Here is a 23,057-nt window from a genome sequence, read left to right as displayed (position 1 = left end):
GGTTTTATTTACTGGTATTTTATGTAATAATGTATCACTTGTAATATTAAGTAACTACATATACTTACTGTAGAGTTATAGGATTAGGATTGGTTGCATGTAATTATGCATCATTTATAGTTATTACTATTGTAACTATATGTAACGTGTAACAAGGACCATGTAAAATAAAGGTGTTACCCTTGCAATTTTGACCCGGTGTGAAAAATTATTGTAACTACCTCATGTCACATAGGCCTACATGAAAATATGTTTTGAGTTGTGTCTTATGTATTAATATAAGAAACACAATTTTATTTGATATGATTGTAGCAGAGTTGCAGCCTATGTAGACTGTTCCAAATCAGTCATTTATGAGGTTCCCTTTCAGCTATGGGCATTTTAAGCACATTTAACATGGTGCACACACCATCTGTGTGTTCTCAATAGGAGACTGTGGCAGGCTGCAGATTGGGGACGGCGCTGGTTTTATAAACAAGAGTTTTATATAACAAATTCAGAGCCATTCAGTTTTAGTGGTAATTCTGCATAAACTATGAGGATGAATACAATTATCTTTGTATGTTTCCAATATCCTGTTGACATGCCCGAAATTCATGTTCTCTTCTCTGGTACTTAATATGTATTGTCACACCAGGTTCCACAGGAATTAGCAGACTATCAAAGCCTCTGGAATACACAAACACACACGTATATGTCTGTCTTAATTGAAAGGATTGGGCTAACAGCACTGCGATGCTGCTAAACTGAGGTGTGTCATATTGATTACGACTGTCAACTAGAAGACAATTATATTGAGTCCAGGTACTGAGGCACTGCAAATTAACCACCTCCTCTGAGTCCATTAACTAAGCCATAATTAAGCATGACAGCTGTAACTATAGTTACTTTCATCCCTGGGTTATACATCACACTTGTGTAACAAATGACCAGTGTAGGAAAAAAGCTCCTTAAATAGGCTGTTATAGAAAGGGAATTGCGGTGAGTATTGACTGTGTTATATAATGGGCTACTGTTCGTGAATGCAAATGGAGCGTTTTCCTAGAAGTATTTCCAGAGAAACTGTTTTTCAAGAGACCAAAGCTTAATGATTCTTACTGTGAAATAACGGAATCTCAAGATAGATCATTATTGTCTGTAATTAATTCACATTAACTAATAAATAGTTGACATTAAGTGTGTGATTTAAGTGTTGGCTTGGAGTATTTAGAAACTATATTTTAAAATGTATTATTCCCACAAGTTAATTCACCAAACTGAACGATAATCAGATGCAAAATACACAACCTGAATCTATAATATTAATAATCTAAATGCTTAAGAAAAGCTATTTATTCCTCATACAGGATTATTGGAAGTAATGATTAATCAAAATACCTGCTTGTGCTCATGTAAACTATTTAAACAATGGAGTCATTTTTCTTAGTATTTCTATATGGTGGATATTTACAGATTTGTATTAATAAAAACAAACTTTTTCTGAACGACATTGCTGCAGTGCAAAGGCAAAAAACAGTTACTATTTACTTTTTGTTATGAGTAAAATTAACTCTCTTGAGGTCCATTTGGACCAAGGACGATAACTATAAAAATAACTATATTAGCATCTACACCAGCGGACGATATCGTTCTGTTTATTCTAAGCGCACGCTGCAGTTTATGTCATGTGTCACTTTAAAGGGGTCATATGATGGATCTAAAAAGAACATTATTTTGTGTATTTGGCTAATGCAATGTGTTTACATGGTTTTAGGTTAAAAAAAGTAATTATTTTACACATACCATACATTATTGTTGCTCCTCTACGCCCCGCATTGTGATCCAGTGCATTGTGATTGGCCCGAATACCTTACGCGTGTGACGGAAATGTCACGCCCCTTACCATATTTGGAACATCAGCTCAGTAAGTAAGAGTCGCCTCTGAGTCAATTACATTAATCGTTTTTCAAACTAGTCCTAAGCCATTTCGTTGTGACATCAAGACGAAACATTAGCATATTGCCTGCACCGACACCAGGGAAAACTTGAACCTCAAACACAGCAGCTGATTCCTGTGGATACTGGATAGCATCATGTCGAGAAGAAGCTGTGCTCTACAATGTGAAGGTAAAGCCAGTTTTTTTACACTGACCAAGGACGAGCATGTGAAGAATCAGTGGTTAAAATTTATCTTTACAACAACACCACTGCAGTAATCCTAAACTTTTGCTGTGTTCCCTTTATTTTACTTACGACTGCTTCTCAAATCTTGGAGTTCAATGCAGGATTCGCAAAACGCTTGCTCTAGAAAGATGGGTCAGTTAATTTGGACTAATTTGCTCCTCAGAATCACAACCTGTAAGTATGAATAATTATTGATGTATATATTCTCTACCGGTGTTCAAAATAATTTGTTTTGATATTGTGTAGGTCTCCTGCTACCTGGCTTATTACTGCCTTACTGAAATAATTCTGCTGATCAGTTGTGGGCCACTATTAGCTAAAACTGTGTCTATTAATACAGATTGTCTGTCGTTCTCACTACTTTGAGGAAAGATTTGTTTTACCAACGCTTATGTTACATCAGTCATTCATGCTAGAGCTCGGCTAATGTATGCACTGTTATTATACAGTTCCCACATGTTCACCGCAATAATTTAGAAAATACTCAGTAAAAGAAAAGGAGTAAAATAGTCGATTTGTTGATGGACAAACTCTTGGTAATGCTGATGGTGAGGAATTACAGTTGTAACATCTCATAATGTACATCAAACTGAGTAGCGCATCACTGAGAAACGTCCTGCTCGAGTCATCCTTGAATAAATAGTTCTTCCAGTGTTTCAGCATCGGAATCAGTTTTTTGACCTATGATGCATGTAAACCTGTTGTAGGAGACTCCAAAACAACATTAGGAAACTTTAAAATAGCATAATAGGGGCACTTTAAATAAAGGCTGCGTACTGGCTGTCATTTCATTCCAGTTTATCCTGTTAGATGTTATCAGTTACAAGGGTTTGGTTCTGTAGATTTGTTATCAACAAAGTAGAAATGATACAAAGATTCTCTTTCGAGGATTCTTTCTTTTTAAAGCTACAAGAATGCTTGTTTCTTCAGCATAAGTCACAGACTCTAATAATTTGTTGGCCTTCTGTACAAATATTTATTTGTGTGGCGGTAAACAGCACATATTGAATCTGAGCACATATTTACTGTAACTCTGCAAAATGACCTGTTTAGGATTGCTGAGCACTTCCTGTGTGGTTGCCGTGGCGCTGATGGCTCGGTTACTTCCTGTGCTGAGCTGCAGGCTGAGTGTGAGACCACTGACCAACTGCAGTCCCAGTTCAGTGATGGTCACTCGATCATCCACAACCCTCACTGTCTTTTCTGCCAGGATAGAGTCTGACAGCGGGGACAGAACCTGGAGCAGAGCATACACACAAAAGTGCATTATTAAATACAAGCATCATAAGCAATCTGGGTTGGTGGATACAGCTCTGCCCACGAGGATTGCCTCCAATTACAGGGAGAAATATCAGAAACACAGAGCTGTAAACCCATCTAGTGATTGATGCAATAAAAAGGTGTAACAGACAGTCTCTTGCCCGCCCACACTTTCACTGCAGACGAGCAGATATTAGGTATCTGGTCTCAAAGCAGACAGGAAAAACAAAATAAATCCAGATGACGAACACCTCCTCAGACACATGTTTTCACAGCAATATCAGCCCACTTTCCTGGAGACAGAGAAAAGTGGGCTGCGGAAAAGGCAACGGCTTAGTATTAGCTGTGTTCAGACTTACAGAAAAAGTGAGGGGACTTTATTTACAGTGCAAAAGTGTCCATTACAAATAAAAGGAAATATCTTGTTTTAAAAAGATGTGCCAAGTTCTTAGAAATGTACTTGTTCACATTGGTTTCATGTGGTTTAATAACAATATATATATATTTATATTTTCAATTAAAGTTTCTCCACCACTGATTTCAATGTAACCCTTTCCCTGCACAGGATTTCTGTGTTTTCCCTGTTATATGGTAGGGGGCACTATTACACAACTTCTGAAAGAGAAGAGAATCTCTAGATCAAAACAGGCAAAAAAAAAAAAAAAAAAAAAAAGCAGAAACAAGCGATAAAAGCATCGCTTATGCATGTTGAAGTGTTTGAAAAAACACTATTTTCTCAACTTTTTGTTTAGAATTTTGCTCTTTTTTTATGAAAATTACCCACATTCAAGCGTTGATAAAAAAAAAAAAGAATGCATGAAGCTAGAATAAAACAGTTTTTTTTTTTTTTAAAGCAAAAGCTATGTTGTTCTTTTTTTGATATTGCATGTTCAGATTTTTACACAACTAATTATTTTGGAGGCCATGAAAATTTTATAAAAATGACAAAAAACGCTGGTCGTGGCTGGCAACTTAAAGGTACAATATGTAAGAATTTTTTATCAAAATATCCAAAAACCACTTGCACAGTGTTATATATTTATTTCAGTTGTGTACTTCCTTTATCCTGAATGTTTCCAAGAATTTGTAAATTCAGAGAAATTCCCAATTTTAAAAAGTGGCCGTCCCTGTTCACTTGCCTGTCAATGATGTAATATCCGCGTTATCCCTGGTTTCCGCTTGTACTGCCATAGTAAGCATGGCGACAGATGTGGACAACTGCGTAGTGTGTAACGTCTAGCGGCACACTGTTGTTGTTTCGTTCAATCATTATGGACCATGGCAAGCAGACTTTGGGACAAAAGGAGAGCTAAAACGAGGATCAATATCAGCGTGACGTTTTTCGAGATGCCGAGAGTTCTGTGTCCACGACAAACTTTGACTTGACAGAACTTCACGACTTGACAGAGACGCCGCTCTTGCACATACTTTATTAGACAGGTGAGCAAATGGACATAAAACAAATCAATGTTATATAGCTCAACATGATGAAATGTTAGAATATGATCTGTATGTTATTCTAATGTTGATCTAGCTTACTGTTAGTCTCATACAGCAAACAAACTAAGACATAGAATAACATTATGGGCCCTATCTTGCACCCAGCGCAATTGACTTTGTACACCGACGCATGTATCATTCCTATTTTGCACCCGCGCACAGCGGACTTTTCCCTCCACAGACGCACGTCGGTTAACTAAGAAATACACTTGCGCTCCCCGGGCAGTTCAGCGCAAAGAGGAGGCGTGTTCCGGTGCAAACGTTCCCTCATGCTATTTTGCAGGTTTAGAAAACAATTCCGCCACTGACCGAAAAAAACTAGTTTAAAGTCAGTGGCGCGTTGCGCATGTTATTCATATGCTATTTTAAGGGCACATGCTTGGCCATAATAAATGTAGATTGTACATGTAAATGTACATACACTTTGCTTCTCCCATCTACACACAGATGCAGCAGGTTTCATTTTTGCAAATCATAGCCTACATTATTACGATAGAACGATAGAACGATAGATAGATAGATAGATAGATAGATAGATAAACAGTTTATTATAAAAGCATACATCTAGCTTACACATTTACCCAAATTATCATACGCCTGTTTAACCAAAGTTAATTTGGGTGTGTTTCTCCATCCTCAACGTCCCTGACGAGAACGTCGGTCTCCTCGGCTGTGAACCACTCCTCGCGTGCGCCTGGCAAATCCGCCGTTATAATAGGAATCCGCTTTAGAACAAGCGCGTCTGCTCTTAAAGGGAATGTGAGATGTCGCTCTGATTGGTTTATTTCACGTTACGCCCAAACCACACCTATGAATAATGAAGCTACTTCAGACCAACCCATTTTAGATTTGCGTCGGGCGCAAGAGTCATTTATCCTGGCGGTATAATAGCAACAGCGCCCAAGACCCGCCCACAAAGTTACTTGCGTTTTGTGCTTGATACTTGCGTTTCAGATCGTTAAAATAGGGCCCTATAACTTTCAACACACTCAAATGCAGTTTAGTGTGATAGTGTAATGTTAGACCAAGTGAAACAGTGCTGCGTTACCTCACAAGTTTAATTCGTCAAATAAACTGACCTGTGTGAGTATTAATTCAGCACTTGCATGTAGTTTGGTAGAATGAAATGTCCTCATTCCTAATATCCGCGAACTCACGTGTGGCGCTGATATCTGTCTCTCATTAGCAATCGTGACCTGCTTCATACCACAGTCATGTTAAAAAACACGAACGTTTTCACTCATCCATAAACATTATTATATCCATCAGCATGACAGCAAGTCCTATCTTTCCGCTTAATACTGCGTTATCAACCTACGCCTTTGTTATTGTAAGAGGTTAGCGACCCCTAGCGGACAAAAAACCAAAAACAAAACATATTGTAGCTTTAAAAAAAGAACACTGGCGGGGAAAGAGTTAATAGGGGCTTTTGCACTGGGTAGTTCTAGGAACTAGTAGCCACCAGGGTGGTTCCCTGAGAACTATGGTTCCCTTAGAAACATATTCCTGGTTGAGTTCGCACCGCCAGTAGGAAATCTGAAGTGACATAAGCCACGCTTGTTGTTGTGACTTATTTTGACGGCGTTGCAGACCTTTATTTTGACGGCACTGAGCACATAGTGCTCGAATTGCGAATAGTGCACATTATTAGATAGAACTGTCATACATAGAAAGTAGACAGTAAATGAAAAGATATTAGCGTATGCTGTGTGGTTGATGTCCAGTGTTGCTAGCTGAGCAGAAATACATAATCATGTTTCGCTTGGTCCCCTCAAAGTTGTGTTGGATTTTTTACTTAGCGTAAAGGTTAAGAGGTCCATCTATCACTGTTTTCCATGTGCGTAGTTAATTTCTGGAGTAAATAAATAGGCTATAATCTGTGTGTTTACATAGGTTTTTTTTTTTTTAAATGGCGGATACTGGCGTTTTACGTGCGTTCGGCCAATCAGCGTACACTAATGTCACTGGTAGTTCCAATAGTGCTGGTTTAGACCCGACTCTGAAGTATGAGCTAAATTAGTTCCTCCAAAAGAAGTTCCTAGAACTAAAATCGTTCCTAGTTCCTGCTGTGTGAACACACCAAAACCCGGATAATTCTGCTAATAGTTCTAGGAACTATGAAAAGGTTCCTTCGGTGCGAAAGCCCCTATTAACTCGTTTTACTTGACAGTTACATCACATTTTCTTTACACCTTGAATGTGTTGTGAAATCCAGTCATTTGGGAATCTTATGAGACATAATGTCTCATTTGTTAAATGCATTAGCAAACATGAACCAACAATTAGCAATATATGTTTTAAGTGGTTAACGTTAGTAAAAAATCTAATTGTTCATTCTATGTTCATGTTAGTTAACAGTGCATTAACAACTGTTAACAAATATAACTGGATTGTCAAACTGTATTAGTACATTTTGAAATGACAATTGACTTAGATTAATAAATAATGTAGAAGTATTGTTCATTGTTAGTTCATGTTAACTAATATAGTTAACTAATGTTAACAAATGAAACCTTATTGTAAGGTGTTACCAGTCATTTTAATAGGAATGACTTTAATACTTTTTTTACAAATATCATTACGTTTTTAAGTTGAACCATGTAACATTTTACAAACTAACTTTGCCTTGTCATAAAAAAAGGTCAAATTATCTGATATTTTAAAGAGACTTATTGCACCACATGACTGAAATGGTAGACAAAAATATTGAAAATATACACACATACCTGAATGCTGGTCATGCCTGTGTCCATACCCTCCAAAACACGTCCCTCTCTCAGCCTGGCGATTCGGGGATTCTCTACTTTCAAGAAGTCCCAGACCAGCTCTGTAATATCCACCTGCCAATCACTGCCTAGCATGTGAGCCACCTGACCTCGCGTCTCAGAGGATTCGGCCACAAAGTGTGTGAGCACACGCACCATGGTCCTCTGGTACTGTAGAGTACACGTCTTTCCTCTCCGCTCTTCGTCATCGTCATCTTCACTATCCCGCGTCGACCTGAGAACGGAAAGAATAAAAGTCTGAATCTGCACCAGGATAGTCATTATCTCTGTAATATTTAACATTTAACCCAATCATGTTTTTGTTCAACTCTTCAAAGGTTTCATGCATTTTTCATTTGACGTTTCACAAAACAACCCTTTTTTTTGACAGAAATAACTGTTTGTTGACACGCCTCCATTAAGCTTCATTAGGCTGATGCACTTAATCAAGGGAAGCTAATTAAGCAAATCAGTTTTATTTGATACTCTTTGACTGACTGACATTTACAGCAAGAGCTGGAAGTACAATTAAGCTACTACTTTCTTTGAGGACTTTTTTTAAATCTACTTTGATGTTAGAGGTCATTGGATAAAGGTAAAGAGCTTCACAAATACACATTCGTATTTAAAGATAGAGCTAAATGTACTTTAGTAATCAAAGATCAGTTCAAGTATAACAGTCAAGATCACTTAATGAATGTTTATTAAAACCCACGCACATAACCAAAGGGTGAATAGTCATAGTCCTCTTTAGACGGCTTTTGCGTGGTACATCAAAACTAAATCACTGAAAGAAACCTCCATGTTGTGTTTGAACATTGAAAGGAGACTGCATTAAAGGTAAGGTAGGCAGTTTTTTTTCATACACTTCTTGTTACACTGGTTGAAACACTTCACATCCTTATAGCAATCAATACTAGTGGTCTAAATATTATTATAATTTTTTTTCTATCATATATATCTTCTGTGGACATCTCAGGACCCCAAAAAATGTTCATCCAATCACTGCATCCGGACCGAATGTCGAATACAATGTCTTACCTGGCTGTCAACATATGCATTCCTCGGCGCACCCTGCTAGAGCAGACATCACACGTCATCAGCGCGTTTCATGAGGCTATGCAGAGTTTTAGACAGTCCCCGAGCACCAAAACAAACAGCAGCCGCTTTTAACATTTCCTCCTGAACCAAAACAACAAGCTTTTGCGGCGTTCACACCGTGTTGTAACGTTATAAGGTGGCAACCCGGTGATGTTCTACCCAGAGCTGGTCACATCCTCAGACTCAGATTTATGCGTTTCTATGTCAACACTATCAACACCGAATTGAACCTGCTGTAGTCAGGTGGTACAACTAGAGCTCTGTAAGTTGTTTACATTCATTATTGTTGTAATGTTATGAACTTTGAGACGAGGTAATTTAACGTCGTCTCTTGTGACACTTTGCAGACTCTGCGCTGGCTGTGCGCGTTTGTGTGTTTCATGTGTGAGCCATGGCTTTGGAGATGCTCTGAAAAGAGGGTGGGATCTTATGCTATCAAAGATAGCTTGCTATTGCTAGCCTCTCCGAAATTGCCTACCCTTAAATTATTATTTTTTTGCTATATCTGTGAGAAAGGTGTATGTGTGTAGGTCCTCTGCTTCAGATTAAAGTGTGTGTAGGTATGGTAATGTGACATTGACTTTTGCAGCACTGTAATTGAACCCATTTTATAATAGAATCACATACAACAATTACAGCAAGGAAAAATCATCCACTCACATGCAGAACAATTGTTATGTTCCTCCTCATTAATTATTTATCTCTCTTACCACACACATAAAATACATATTTGTTACATATAGAACACATTTTTCCGCTTTTGTTAATTACACTCGAGACATATTTAATGATTGAATGTATGGCTTCTTTCCGAGGTAACCAATTCATTTACTTTGGAGGTGTATAGAAACAAAGTACAAATATTGTGCTATACTGACTGCAAAAAAAGTTAAAAGATGAACTAACATGAATTACCAATTAACAATAGTAAATGTATAAATACAAATGATTAAATGCTAGATTAATAAATGCTGTAAAATTGCTGTTCATTGTTAGTTATGATACCTAATGAAATAATGTTAATGAACCATATTGTAAAGAGTTACCACTATTCTTATACATTATATATTGATATTTTGTTATCTTAAGGTGCGGTCACATATTCGGCCAAATTTTGTAGGAGCAATAGTCTATTGTCAATAGTGTATGTATAAAATGTATGAAGCACAGTTCACACAGAAGTCACTTTCAAACTAAGCAGCTTTTTGCGAATTTGTGCGACCAAACTGAACTTGAACAGTTCATTGGGAAATCTTGCGAAATTCTTGATCGCATAGATTCTTATTAAATTGGTTGGATTTTAAAAAAAAAATCTTCATTGGAAGGGATGGGATATTGACAAATGGCTTTTTTTGATTTAGCCATCAGTTGTTCTGGGTGAGATCACAATGGCAGGGCTCGGTTATTTACCGACACAGGAGGTCTGAAGACGATTCAATAAACAATATCTTCCACAGAGCAGACAGTTGTCCCTTAAGGGGGCAGCCCTCCCTCACTAGCACCACATATCTCACTTACACAGCGCCATTCCTTGATACAGACTGGAATAGTCAGTCCCAGCGGTTGGACTTTATCATGCCTGCCTGGTGTTGAGAGAACACTGTTAACACCGGTCCGTAAAGTGCGGGAGAGTCTGGCACTCCACACGCTACAGGCTTGGCACGAGCACAAAAATGCTCTCTCGGGTCAGTTCCTCTCTCGCGCACTACACGGACCAACTGGCAGTGCATTTGGCAGAGGCCAAAGAGCCTTGCGATTCTCTCTCACATACTCGCACACACGTTGCGGTAAACAATGGATCATCAGTGCCCACTAGCACCAAACCGTAATGCTGTTACATCAGCAAGGTCATGCCTGTTATGCCCTGATAAATATAAATGAGAGTGAGTTGAGAGGGAAATCAGTGGTGAATGCAAAACACACACATTCCTCTGCCATATTTTGAGGTGATGAGCCAAAATTGACATTTTCTCCTCTCTTGCATGACAAAATTTCTCTGGGTCAAATAAAACAAATGTGAGGTGACATTGCCATTTTTTAACATGCTCGTTCATCCTTGCTAAACATGTTCACATTGTGATAATCACAGGAAAGATGAATGTACTTTGGCAAGCGCTATGTAGACCGGACTGCAGCTGTGTGCGCCAACACTGCTGGCTAATGAGCGTCTGGGCCGGCCTAACACATGTTCATAAACTGCTGACAGAGGCACTTGACTTTCTGTAGCTAGGTGAGCGTGGCTAGCGGAGGCATCCTAATTAGTCGTGATGTGCTGACGATGAAGTCCTTCATTTAACAGCATGCATTTTAAAGGATACATGTGGAGATGTAGCCATTTGGGTGAATACAAAAAAAATCATGTCCTGGTACCTCGAAACAACCTTGCTAACAAGCTACTTCATTGGTTGACCTTTTTAAAGGTACTATATTTGGTGCCTGATTAGAAATAATAATATAATAATAATAATAATGATGATGAAAAAACATTGGCAGGGCAAAAAACAGGGCATTTATTCTTAATTATCAAAATATGTTAATTAATTTATTTTAAATATCACATTTTCAGAACAAGATGGAGTTACATTTTGGACCAGACACTGAGGAAGGGGAATAGGATTCTGTGTTGGGATCTCACATGAAAGAGAAACTAATTGTAAAGTGTTACTGAAAATAATTTTTGTTCTATTACTGTATATTATATTTATGTAATAAATAGCGCATGTGGCGGAAGACTAAACTTGTAGTCCATTATAACATCTACAAAGACAGCCTTCATGCTTTCAATATGGAACTAGGCAAAGCTAGACAGACTTTCCTCTCAAATATTATAAACAGCAATTTAAACAACACACGCACGCTTTTTGCTACTGTAGAGAGACTGACAAACCCTCCAAGCCAGATTCCCAGTGAAATGCTCTCAGTGAACAAGTGCAGTGAGTTTGCTTCTTTCTTCTCTGAGAAAATCAGTAATATCAGAAAGGTGATCAGCACACCCTTGAGTTGCACTGAGGTCAGACAGATCAAACCACCTGAGAAAGTAGTTACTATGTCTGATTTCAAAGAAATTGATGGCAAAATTTTGGAAGAAACTGTACAGCACCTTAAAACATCAACCTGTGCTCTTGACACACTTCCCACATCATTTTTCAAAAGTGTGTTAAACAGTTTAGAAGCAGATCTCCTAGAAGTGGTAAATGTCTCACTTCACTCTGGGAGTTTTCCAAACTCCCTGAAAACTGCAGTTGTCAAGCCCCTCCTGAAAAAGAGCAATCTGGATAAGACCATATTAAGCAACTATAGACCGATCTCAAATCTTCCTTTCATAGGCAAGATCATTGAAAAAGTTGTCTTCAATCAGCTGAACAAATTCTTGAGCTTGAATGGATACTTTGACAATTTTCAATCTGGTTTCCGACCGCACCACAGCACAGAGACAGCGCTCATAAAGATAATAAACGATATTCGCTTAAATACTGATTCAGGCAAATTATCAGTGCTGGTACTACTCGACCTCAAGGCTGCATTTGACACTGTTGATCATAACATACTTCTTGACAGGCTGGAAAACTGGGTGGGGCTTACTGGGATAGTCCTAAAATGGTTCAGGTCATACTTAGATGGGAGAGGTTATTATGTGAGTATAGGTGACCATAAGTCTGAGTGGACATCCATGACATGCGGAGTACCTCAAGGCTCAATTCTTGCACCACTCCTGTTCAACCTGTTTATGCTCCCAATGAGCCAAATAATGAGAAAGAACCAAATCTCTTACCACAGCTATGCAGACGACACACAGATCTACTTAGCCCTATCGCCTAACGATTACAGCCCCATTGACTCCCTGTGCCGATGCATTAATGAAGTCAACAGTTGGATGTGTCAAAACTTTCTTCAGTTAAACAAAGACAAAACTGAAGTCATTGCGTTTGGAAACAAAGATGAAGTTCTCAAGGTGAACGCATACCTTCACTCTAGGGGTCAAACAACTAAAAATCAAGTCAGGAATCTCGGTGTGTCCCTAGAGTCAGACCTTAGTTTCAGTAGTCATGTCAAAGCAATAACTAAATCAGCATACTATCATCTGAAAAATATTGCAAGAATTAGATGCTTTGTTTCCAGACAAGACTTAGAGAAACTTGTTCATGCTTTCATCACCAGCAGGGTGGATTATTGTAATGGACTCCTCACTGGCCTTCCCAAAAAGACCATAAGACAGTTGCAGCTCATACAGAACGCTGCCGCCAGGATTCTGAGCAGAACCAGAAAATATGAACATATCACACCAGTCCTCAGGTCTTTACACTGGCTCCCAGTTAAATTTAGGATTGATTTTAAAGTATTATTACTGGTATTTAAATCATTCAATGGCCTAGGACCTCAATACATTGCAGATATGCTCACTGAATATAAACCCAACAGATCACTCAGATCACTAGGATCATATCAGCTAGAAATACCAAGGGTTCACTCTAAGCATGGCGAGTCCGCTTTTAGCTATTATGCCAGCCACAGCTGGAACCAGCTTCCAGAGGAGATCAGATGTGCTCCTACTGTAGTCACATTCAAATCCAGACTCAAAACACTTCTGTTTAGCTGTGCATTTACTGAATGAGCACTGTGCCAATGTTCGTCCGACTGTTTGTACTGTGTTTTATTTTATTTTTCTAAACTGTTTTAATTATTCTTAACTCTTTTTATTATTTTAATTTCTTCTATGTAAAGCACTTTGAATTGTCATTGTGTATGAAATGTGCTATATAAATAAACTTGCCTTGCCTTGCCTTGCCTAATAAATAGCACTTGGTTGGATATTTAGTTAACTAAAGGTGTGGCCACATTTCCAGCAAAATTTTGCAGGAAAAAAAGGTCTATTGACTATTGTCAATAGTGTAGTGATTTATGAACAATGCAGCTTTAAGGAAAGCTTCTAGGTTGGCAAAAAAAAAAAAAAAAAAAAAGTTTAAAAAAAAAAACAAGAAGTCACTGACAATTTTGTGACAGGTACTGTAGGATTCAGTTTAAGGCATTTCTTATTTATTTCTATGGTATACTGCACACAGTGATTGACTGTCACACAACTCTGAAATAAATTCAGTGACGTTGAGGCTGTAATGTGATTGTTATTAAGGCACACGTGATCCAAGTTGGCCGTTACACTTTCTCCAATGCAAGAGCTGAGGACATTGGTATCTCTCAGTATTTCTTTGGTTTTTGGGCCCTTCTGTTTACTTGACATATCAGGTGCAAAAACTATATCAACCAAGAGAGTGCATTAGGGCCCACCCCCCTTTTCAGCGGCATAGGTTCTGGAAGTATTTTTTTTCCATTTATTTTCCCCATAGGTATTTAAAAAAAAAAGTATTTGTTAAAGAGTAATAAACAATATACCAAGACAATCAGTTACAGGGTGAATCCCAACACTACAAACTTTATACAAAAGTACACGACAGTGTACTTAAGAGCTTAGACGAGAAGACGACAAGGGAGAATCAAAAGTTCCAATGCAAACTTTTACTAACAATACAATTCAAACAGGTACAGACAGGCAGTAGGTTCACACACACTTAGTAGGACGGAGATCGGAAAAAGACTGACTGAACTGAATGGAACTAAATACAAACACTGATGAACACTGATTAACAGAACACATGTGACATTGATGATGATGATGATTAACTAAACACAGGTGATACAAATTAACTAAATGACAGAAACCATGGATACGAAGGATTTGCGGGAAAAGAACAAAGGAAGACATGTGACTACTGAAAATACAAACAAACACTGACACATATACAGTATATACAAAAATGTAAATATTTTGTGTAGAGAGATCAACTCTGTTACGCCAATCGCAGTGCTTAATGGGAGTGGGCAGAATTATGGGTAATGTAGTATTTTACCAGGAATTCCTCTGTTAAACATGATTATAAAAAAAAAAAAAAAGATTAATTAATGCTGGCTGATGTCTTCAACAGAAGCAAACACCAATGATTTAACAAGGTTTATAAGTTATCGTTCAAAATCAATTTCCCTATGGAGAAAATGAATGAAGTTTTTACTTCCAGAACCCGACTGTTGCACACTATTGTGTCAATTTAATCACCATTTGTAAGTATGGGTTTTACATCTAAGTTTGACTGAACTAGCACCACCAAGCAGCATGTGGGTGCTGCTGAAGTCACTAGAGTTATGAATACTACAACATGAGTGAGTGGGATCTTAAGGTGTCACCACAGTAATGTGCATTATTACCACAGTAATGTGCATTATTGCCACAGGACTGCGACATTAGAATGGACTTTGGGGCTCTGTCACTGAATCAGATTATGATTGCATCAGGTGGCCGTCTTGTTAGTGCTCTCTGAGATTGAGGCTGTCAGGAGGACGGCAATCGAGCCCCTCATTAGAGTCCACTCGATCTACCATGACAGACAACCTCCCACTACTGGAGACACAGCTCTATGAAGATCTTGCTGGTGTAGGGCTTTCTCACTTGTCCAATTTGAGTTCAACTTTGTTGTCCAAAGAATCATTATTACATACTGATTATTAGATACTGATACTGAGGTTTCAAATGAGTACACAAATTAGATCACAAAACACATTGAAGTTAGCATCAGAAAACAGATTTTTACATACATATTCTTCAAAAAAGTTGGAGGTTGCCAAACAACTTTCCCTGTATGAACTAATTCAGTGCTAAGATGTTCAGAGTGGTCCCTAGGGCACTGCTTGGGTGTTGTGGGTAGTTGCTATGGTGTTGCTAAGCAGTCACTAGCAAATTAATCTTAAAAGAGTTTCTATGATATTCAGATCCCTAGATATGATTGAGGTATATGATATAAGTTCTCAATGGAAGTATATTGAGGACCCCCTTCGAGTGGGATTCAAATCGCTGTCTCCGGCATTGGAGGCGGACGTGCTAACAAGGACTCTAATGACCGGAGTCTCTAGCAGTTTCGCCACTTATGGCCAGGGGAGTGAGGTTTACATGCACTCTTATAGCTTGCCTCTGTTACACTCACCCCCCTAAACCTCACTCTCATCCGGGTCACGGCAGCAAATGTAACCGGTCCGACTCGACCCGCTCCGAGCGGGATTCGAACCATCGTCTCCGGGATGGGAGGCAGGTGCTCTAAGAAGGACGCTAAAGACTGCAGCCTCTAACTTCAGTCGCTAGCACACCTCTAGAGGCCAGGGGAGTGAGGTTTACATGCACAGCTCTTACTAGCTAGTTACACGTAGAAAAGACATCCTCAAAAAGAAGAAGAAAATCTTAACCATTTAAAAACACACATCAGCTTTAACCCTCTGAGGTCGGCAAACGCTCGGGCGCGTTTTGCTGGATTTTCTCCACATTGTAGCACTATAAACTTAAATTACTCCGTCATTTATGGTCATACAGAAAAAAGAAATATAAAAAAAGAATCTGTGATATTTCTACTTTTGTATGTGTCCACTTACAATCAAATCAAAACATTGTGCTTTTGTAAAATAAAGAAAATAAACAGGGTGTGCGTTCTGCCTCTCCGTCGCGGTGAACTTTTTTCTCTTGAGCACGTCTATAAACTGAAACAAAACTCAGCGAATACTTGTCACACATTTATGAGCCATATACCTTTATAAACATTTAAGTGTGTACTTTTAAATGATCGGATTCAAACTGAAAACAAATATTCTCTGTTTAAGTAATTTGTATAAAACCAACAAGATGTCCAGCTTCTCAAACGCTTCCTAATTATTTTTTAATTTACCACACCCACTCGCGCAAAAGATATTCACATGCAAATCTCCACATGGAACGCGATCATGCTCATTAGGCCTACCTCAAAAACAAAACACCAAAACACTTCACAAGTCTCTGCTTTTAGACGCGCCTGAGCTTACATTGGATTTACATCAGAAGAAGAAGAACGCGATTTGAAGACAAGAAAGATGTAAGGTAAGAAATTCTTACATATTAGTTTGCTGTTGTTGCATAAATTTCACATTGCAGTTGAACTGTTGCTAGATATATGGTGAATATTATAATATTTAGACCCGTGTTTACTGTTACTGTGTTTGTGGATATCTGCTCAAACGTAAATATGTATATGGTAACCATAATGTTTTATATTTGAGCGCGATCACGTTTGAATGTATCATATTTTGGATCGTGATCGCGTTTGAATGCATCATATTTTGCAGCGCGATCGCGTTTAAATGTATCATATTTTGCAGCGCGATCGCGTTTGAATGTATCATATTTTGGATCGCGATCGCGTTTGAAAAGCACCAAACGGCTTCATGTTTTTACTATTATCTCATTTCATATCATCATAACGAATGGAAACATTTGAAGTAACATGATAATCAATATATTTTTCTCTAGCTTAGTTGTTACTGAAATCTTTTGGAAGATTTATACTGCTATAGGTATAAATATAAGTATATTTATCCAGCAGCACTGCACATAGCTTATGCCTACAAGGCACAACAAACCTGGTGTTCATTATATTATATATTGTTGGAAACATTTGTGTGTGTGTGTGTGTGTGTATTCTGTGAATTTTAAAAAGCAATTTTAACCAGAAAAATCTAAAATGTATTCCCAAAATCGTGCAGGCCTTTCTCTTGATATCAGTATGTTCACTTTTTTTTTTTTCAGGGCCCAGATGCCACTGAGTCCTGCTGACTTCAACATTCACACGAGTCTCTGTACATGAACATGGTAAAGTGAAAATCAAACACCTTGGAAATGAAAGGTATGTATGTACAATGTTTTTAGGAATGGCACAAAGGTATAAGTGCTTTTTTGGCATTTGTTGTGTATCTTTGGACTATGTTGTGTTGTAAATAAATCCAAACAATTTAAAAGCCATTCTTTTTTAAATCTCCTCATTTACAGTATTGTGCAAGGTTGCTCAGAATGACAGGGCCTGATAGCTCCTAATAGGGCCGTTAGGGGAGTGTCTTTGTCTTTCTCAGGTGTGAAAAGCTAACATATTAATGACATAAAGCTTTTTCACACAAAACACGTCGTAAAATTTTTAAATCAATATATTGTCTTATCTGAATGAGCAGTCGGGGTGATTTTCACATAGTTTTAGAGCAAATATTCTAGGCTACGTGATACAATTTTCAAAAGTCTTGTGAAGAAATAATCAGTATGGGTTTCATGGCCTTATTTCAGTGAGAATTTTTTTTAATATTTTCACAAACCACACATAAATGTCATTATCTCAAAACTACAAACTTTTACATACATGCTGCTGATATATTATTGTAGCAGAGTTTGTGCTGAATACAGTGTAATTAGACTTTAGCCATGAAAATGTCACAAGTAACAGAAATAACCAGAAATGTCAGAGCATGTCAGAACACCTCCAGGGCCCAGAAAACAGCTCAGACCTCAGAGGGTTAATGGTGCTTGACCTTGTAGAGTTGTAGAATTACATGCACCTTTTCTACTTCATGGAAACACATACATAGAACTGCATAATGAGCAGGTTGATGTAAAAACAAAAAAAGAAGCGTGAAGCAATTAGCATCTAATATTCATTGTGTGGACACAGAGCAACTCATTAGCATTAACAGCTTTATGATATGTATCCATAAACCACAAAATTAGCTATTATGAAAACATGCACTTCAACTAACAAACGGTATACCGTTAGTTATTTTAGTAATAGCACTTTAAACCAGTGGTGTACTGATAATCCAGGGTGCAAATCATAAGACGGTGTCAAGTATAAAGGGGCCGCCACATGGGGTCAATGGCCCCGAATTACTTGCTATGGGGGGTCTTCCACAGAAAAAAAAAAAAAAAAAAAAAAAAAATCCAGTCAAAATAGAGAGTCACCTTTTTAAATGAGATATTTTGCAGAACTAAACGGATATGAACACATCACTGTCACCACTCTTTCCCCAGTGCTGCACTGTCAGTCTGCCTATTTTTCCTACGTACTTTTTTAAAGTAAAGCAGACAGTGTACATGTCTGGTACTTTACTTATGTCATCGAAAAGTTGAGTAGAGAAGTTTGGGAAGGAATGCCACCACACAATGTATGGGATCTCCTGTATGGCTTTGCTCAAACTCTCAATGAATCTGTATTGTAACTGTCTCAAAAATAATCTACCTGATACATGTACACCCAGAGCAAACCGTCGGGAACTTCAAATTTCACCTATGAAAAGCTTCATATTTTATATTCTGTATTCTCAGCTTCTAACATGTATTGGGAATCATTCCACATGGGACATACAGAAATGGAGACATAGAGGAAACTGCCTCCATACCTCCAGGAAATCTTATATATTGACTTTATTCTATTTTCAATTCACAAGCCCAAGCTTCCCTGTGGGTTATAAGGAGAGAGGTGAAATGTATCCCATACTTCAGTTTCGAATGACAAGTAAATATTATAGGTGCATGCTGGGAAATTGCAGCCAGAAGCATTTCCAATAGGTTTAAAATGATCAACCCCCCTAATGCGGCTGTTTCATAACTCAAGGATTTCCTACTTTTACAGATTCAGACATCCCACCCGGACTTTTAGCCAACCCAGGGACCCCCAAAATCAATACTATTATAACTGTAATTAATTACCATAACAACGCTAATTAGACTATAGGATTAACAATGCATAATTAAAATCATGAAGGTCTGATTCATATACAGTATTTTCATACTTAGATATAAATGTGAACTTCTATCTGAATGAAATGAATATGAATGCTTAATATAAACTACTGCTCTAATAATGATTATAATGGTTGTTAATGAAATTGTAGTGTTTGTAGCTCAACAGTGTCCATTATAAATGTCACATTCTTTTGTATTACCTCCTTTGTCTTATCAAGGATTCACGGCACTACTGTATTGCCCGACAGAGAGCTTGTTTTAATGGTTTCACACTCTAGAGCTGCTGGTGAGATCTGTTTCTCTGTGATTGTGTGGGGATTCTCACATTCTTCGCACTGCACCACTCTCAGTACAAATCGATATGAGGATTTTAGTGCATTTTCCCCATAAAAGTTTTAACGTTTTTTTCAAATATGTTTTTATCATGAAAATACTCTGTGGGTTTACGGCGTAAATATATAAAACATATTTAAACTTAACGGTGAAAATTGTTGAAATTTGTCTTGATTTATCTGATCATTTTTAATGTTTCATGTGCTCCTGTTCTGTGCCAAACACATATTTTAAATAACCACTGAAGAATTTCCTTAGTTTTTCCTTTTACCAGTAGGATTTCCAGCCTCAGTTCCCTTTCGATTGGAACTCAATGGCTCACACGAAGCCATGACGTGGCGTCTCGTTCCCCTCTCAGAGAACAGGGTTATATATGAAACCTGTCACGTTTTCATGTTTTATGGGGACATTACTTAGATATACAGTAATGATTTTTATCAGTGTTGTGCCTGAACGATAGTTCATGAACTCGTTCATATTTTGGGCGAACGTGAACTGAACGTACTGTATTACTGCCTGATGAACGTTACTGTGAACTCGTTCATTCTGGTGTCTGTGAATGCCACGCTCTCTCAGTTTAACTTCGTTCAATAGAGTGCCAGATTTCGATAGAGCCTTCCAGGCGAAAACCTGGCTAAAACACACAGTAAACCAGCCTTAATATGTAGCGGGAAAAACACCCAATCTGGCAACACCAGCCACCAGTGTCTACTGACTCTCTTGTTCGATCTCGTTCATCAAAATGAACAAATCTTTTTTCGAGTCATTTCGTTCATTTAAGGGGCTTTAAATGTTATAGCCTACTATTAACTGGCAAATTCCCAGAACACATCCACCTACGCAATCTTGATCATATTCTGAATTAAGAAATCATTATAATGCAGTCAAAAATCATTTACAGGGAACATAAATAATTACTTTACCTTCCGAGTCTTTCGTTCATTTGTCACGTGACAGACGCAATGAATGGATCGTTCATGAACGACTCATTACTTACGTTATAAATCAAAACAAAAAGCAGCAAGGAGGCGTCGTATGATCATTTAAACAAGTTTTATGACAAGGTTGGTGAGGATGGGAAAAATCTGACGCATAGCTTCAGTGTTAAAACTGATAAAATAATTGTCTGTGGTTCTATATGGACTGTGGCAAACATTTTGAAAAATAATATCTCGCAGCAACATGGAAAAAAAGAACTATGAACTAGTTCATTTTTGGAATTGTGAACTTATTTCAAAATTTTGAGTATGAACTATAAACTGAACTAGTTCATTTTAAAATTTGTGAACTGAACTTTGAACTAGTTCACGTAGAAAGTGAACTTTCCCAACACTGATTTTTATACTGGACAAACTGTATATTGCATCCCCTAACCCTACCTATCACAGAAAACTTTCCGCATTTTTATGTTTTCAAAAAACATCTCAGTGTGATTCATAAGCTGTTTTCATCATGTGGACAAAAAAGAAATATCCCCAACAGTTCACTAGGACATTAGGTCCCCACAACATAGAGTTTACCAGGACCACACACACATTAACCGATTTTCCACCATCGGGCGAAATCATTCTCGTTATTTAACCGCTCTATTCCATGCAGATCAGGGCCAGCTGATATGGTTTCATTTTCCACTGTGGGGCTGAATACGGAGGTCTTTGGAATGTAATACAAACGCTTCAGTTGTTGCCTTGGTTTAGTGATGATATGAGATGTAAATCAGATATTATACCAGATATCAGACCCCAGATGAAAACCCTGGCAACAACATATTGCAAAATAACATCAACACACTAAAGGTCTTAACCTTTGAAGAACTTTGAGACTGACAGGTGTTTTAATTTCTGCGGAAATCTGCTGAGTTTTCACTGCGTATGCAGAATCAAATGTGGGTGCCAATCACTCAATATTCTCAAAATCCATCGCAAAGATTCGTACCTCTGGGCATTACTGTTTACGGGAATCCTCCAGCCTTTGATCTGATTGAGTTCAGTATCTGAAACTTCGATGTGCAGGGGCAGTTTGGGAATCCAGACCTTCACCTCCAACTGAGCCCTCAGATAACCATATGTGAAGTTCACCAGCATTCTGACTCGTCCTCTCATCTCTTTGCCATTCACGTAGACGTAATCACACCTGTCTGATACCTGAGGGAAGAAAAAAAGATCATGTCAGTGATGGAGAGGTGAGAAAAGACCAGGGAATTGATCTTTTCAAGACACCTTAGTGAACTTCACATTACCAAAATCAATGCAATGCATCTGAGCAAAAGACAAGGTATATTTGAAATGGATTGACAGTGAAATCTGACAATATTAGGAAAATATTTTTTTTTGTGAAGAGCCAAGGCCGACTCTCTGTGAAAAGTTAGTGTTCTGGTCTAAGTATCATCTTGACTCTTGCACAACGATTTAGGTCACGGTTAAATATCCCATTTATGGGGTGTGTTTTTATCTTTGAAGAAAGACTGTAGAAAGAGAGATGGCTGATAAAGGCATTACAAAATAGAAAACAGTTTTGAGTGTCATTGTCTGGAGCTGGTATATATATATATATGTGCTATATGATAATTTTTTGTTCTTTCTTGTTTGTTCGTCACCTTCGTTTTATTTTCCGTGAAGCATTTTGCTTCGCTTCATCTATGATAAAGAGACATCCACTCATTGTGTGTTTGTGCATTTTGGGGGGGGGGGGGGGGGGCAATGAAGGGAGGGGTGTGTCTTTTTGGGTTGATTTCAAATATCTACAGTGCTCAACAATGATTCTCAGAAATCACATACTGCAGCTTTCAGCAATGAGTTACCAAAAAAAGAAAATAAATAATCTTACTGACCCCAAAATTCCCCATCGTGACAGAAAAAAACAACGATTGTGTGTTAGTGTAAGTTTGCATGAATTGGCAGGATCCAGCTGAGCCAGGCACCAAAAGTCACCTTTCCTTTCCAGATGGCTGATGGAGAAATGGGCACCATTTTGGTTAATAATGATGAGTAAATACAAGTCAAGTCAAGTCATCTTCATTTATATAGCGCTTTTAACAATGTAGATTGTCTCAAAGCAGCTTTACAGAGATAAGCGTATAATTTAAGGTAACAGAGATTGTTTCGGCTTTACAGCAGAGTTAAGTTATTTCCATCTAAAGTTAGTTTTAATTGATTTGCTTCCGTCGCAATGATCATTTGTTATTAAATTAGGGGCCGCTAAGACGACACCATTCCCTCTACACAGACTTTAAACGCGAACCTGTGAGAAACGCTGATGGCGTTCACATGCGCATTTATACGGGTTCTATAGTTATGTGCGTTTGAATA

The 23,057-nt window shown here is 38.0% G+C and overlaps 1 protein-coding gene across 1 annotated transcript in view; it reads right to left on the bottom strand.

The window, feature by feature from the left end:
* LOC307173574 (transmembrane protein 132C) overlaps window positions 1-23,057 on the bottom strand; it is a 334,752-nt gene that overhangs the window by 6,567 nt on the left and 305,128 nt on the right. Inside the window, exons 6-8 of the mRNA XM_079896781.1 lie at window positions 21,685-21,893; window positions 7,650-7,923; window positions 3,209-3,400 (exon numbers count right to left, since the gene is read on the bottom strand). Coding sequence (XP_079752907.1) covers window positions 3,209-3,400; window positions 7,650-7,923; window positions 21,685-21,893 — 675 coding nt within the window. The remainder of the gene's footprint in view (window positions 1-3,208; window positions 3,401-7,649; window positions 7,924-21,684; window positions 21,894-23,057) is intronic.

Source organism: Squalius cephalus (assembly GCF_949319135.1).
Source record: "Squalius cephalus genome assembly, chromosome: 16".
In the NCBI taxonomy this organism is placed as follows: Eukaryota; Metazoa; Chordata; class Actinopteri; order Cypriniformes; family Leuciscidae; genus Squalius; species Squalius cephalus.
Note: the sequence above shows the minus strand (reverse complement) of the source record. Positions and strands in the feature narration are given on the sequence as shown.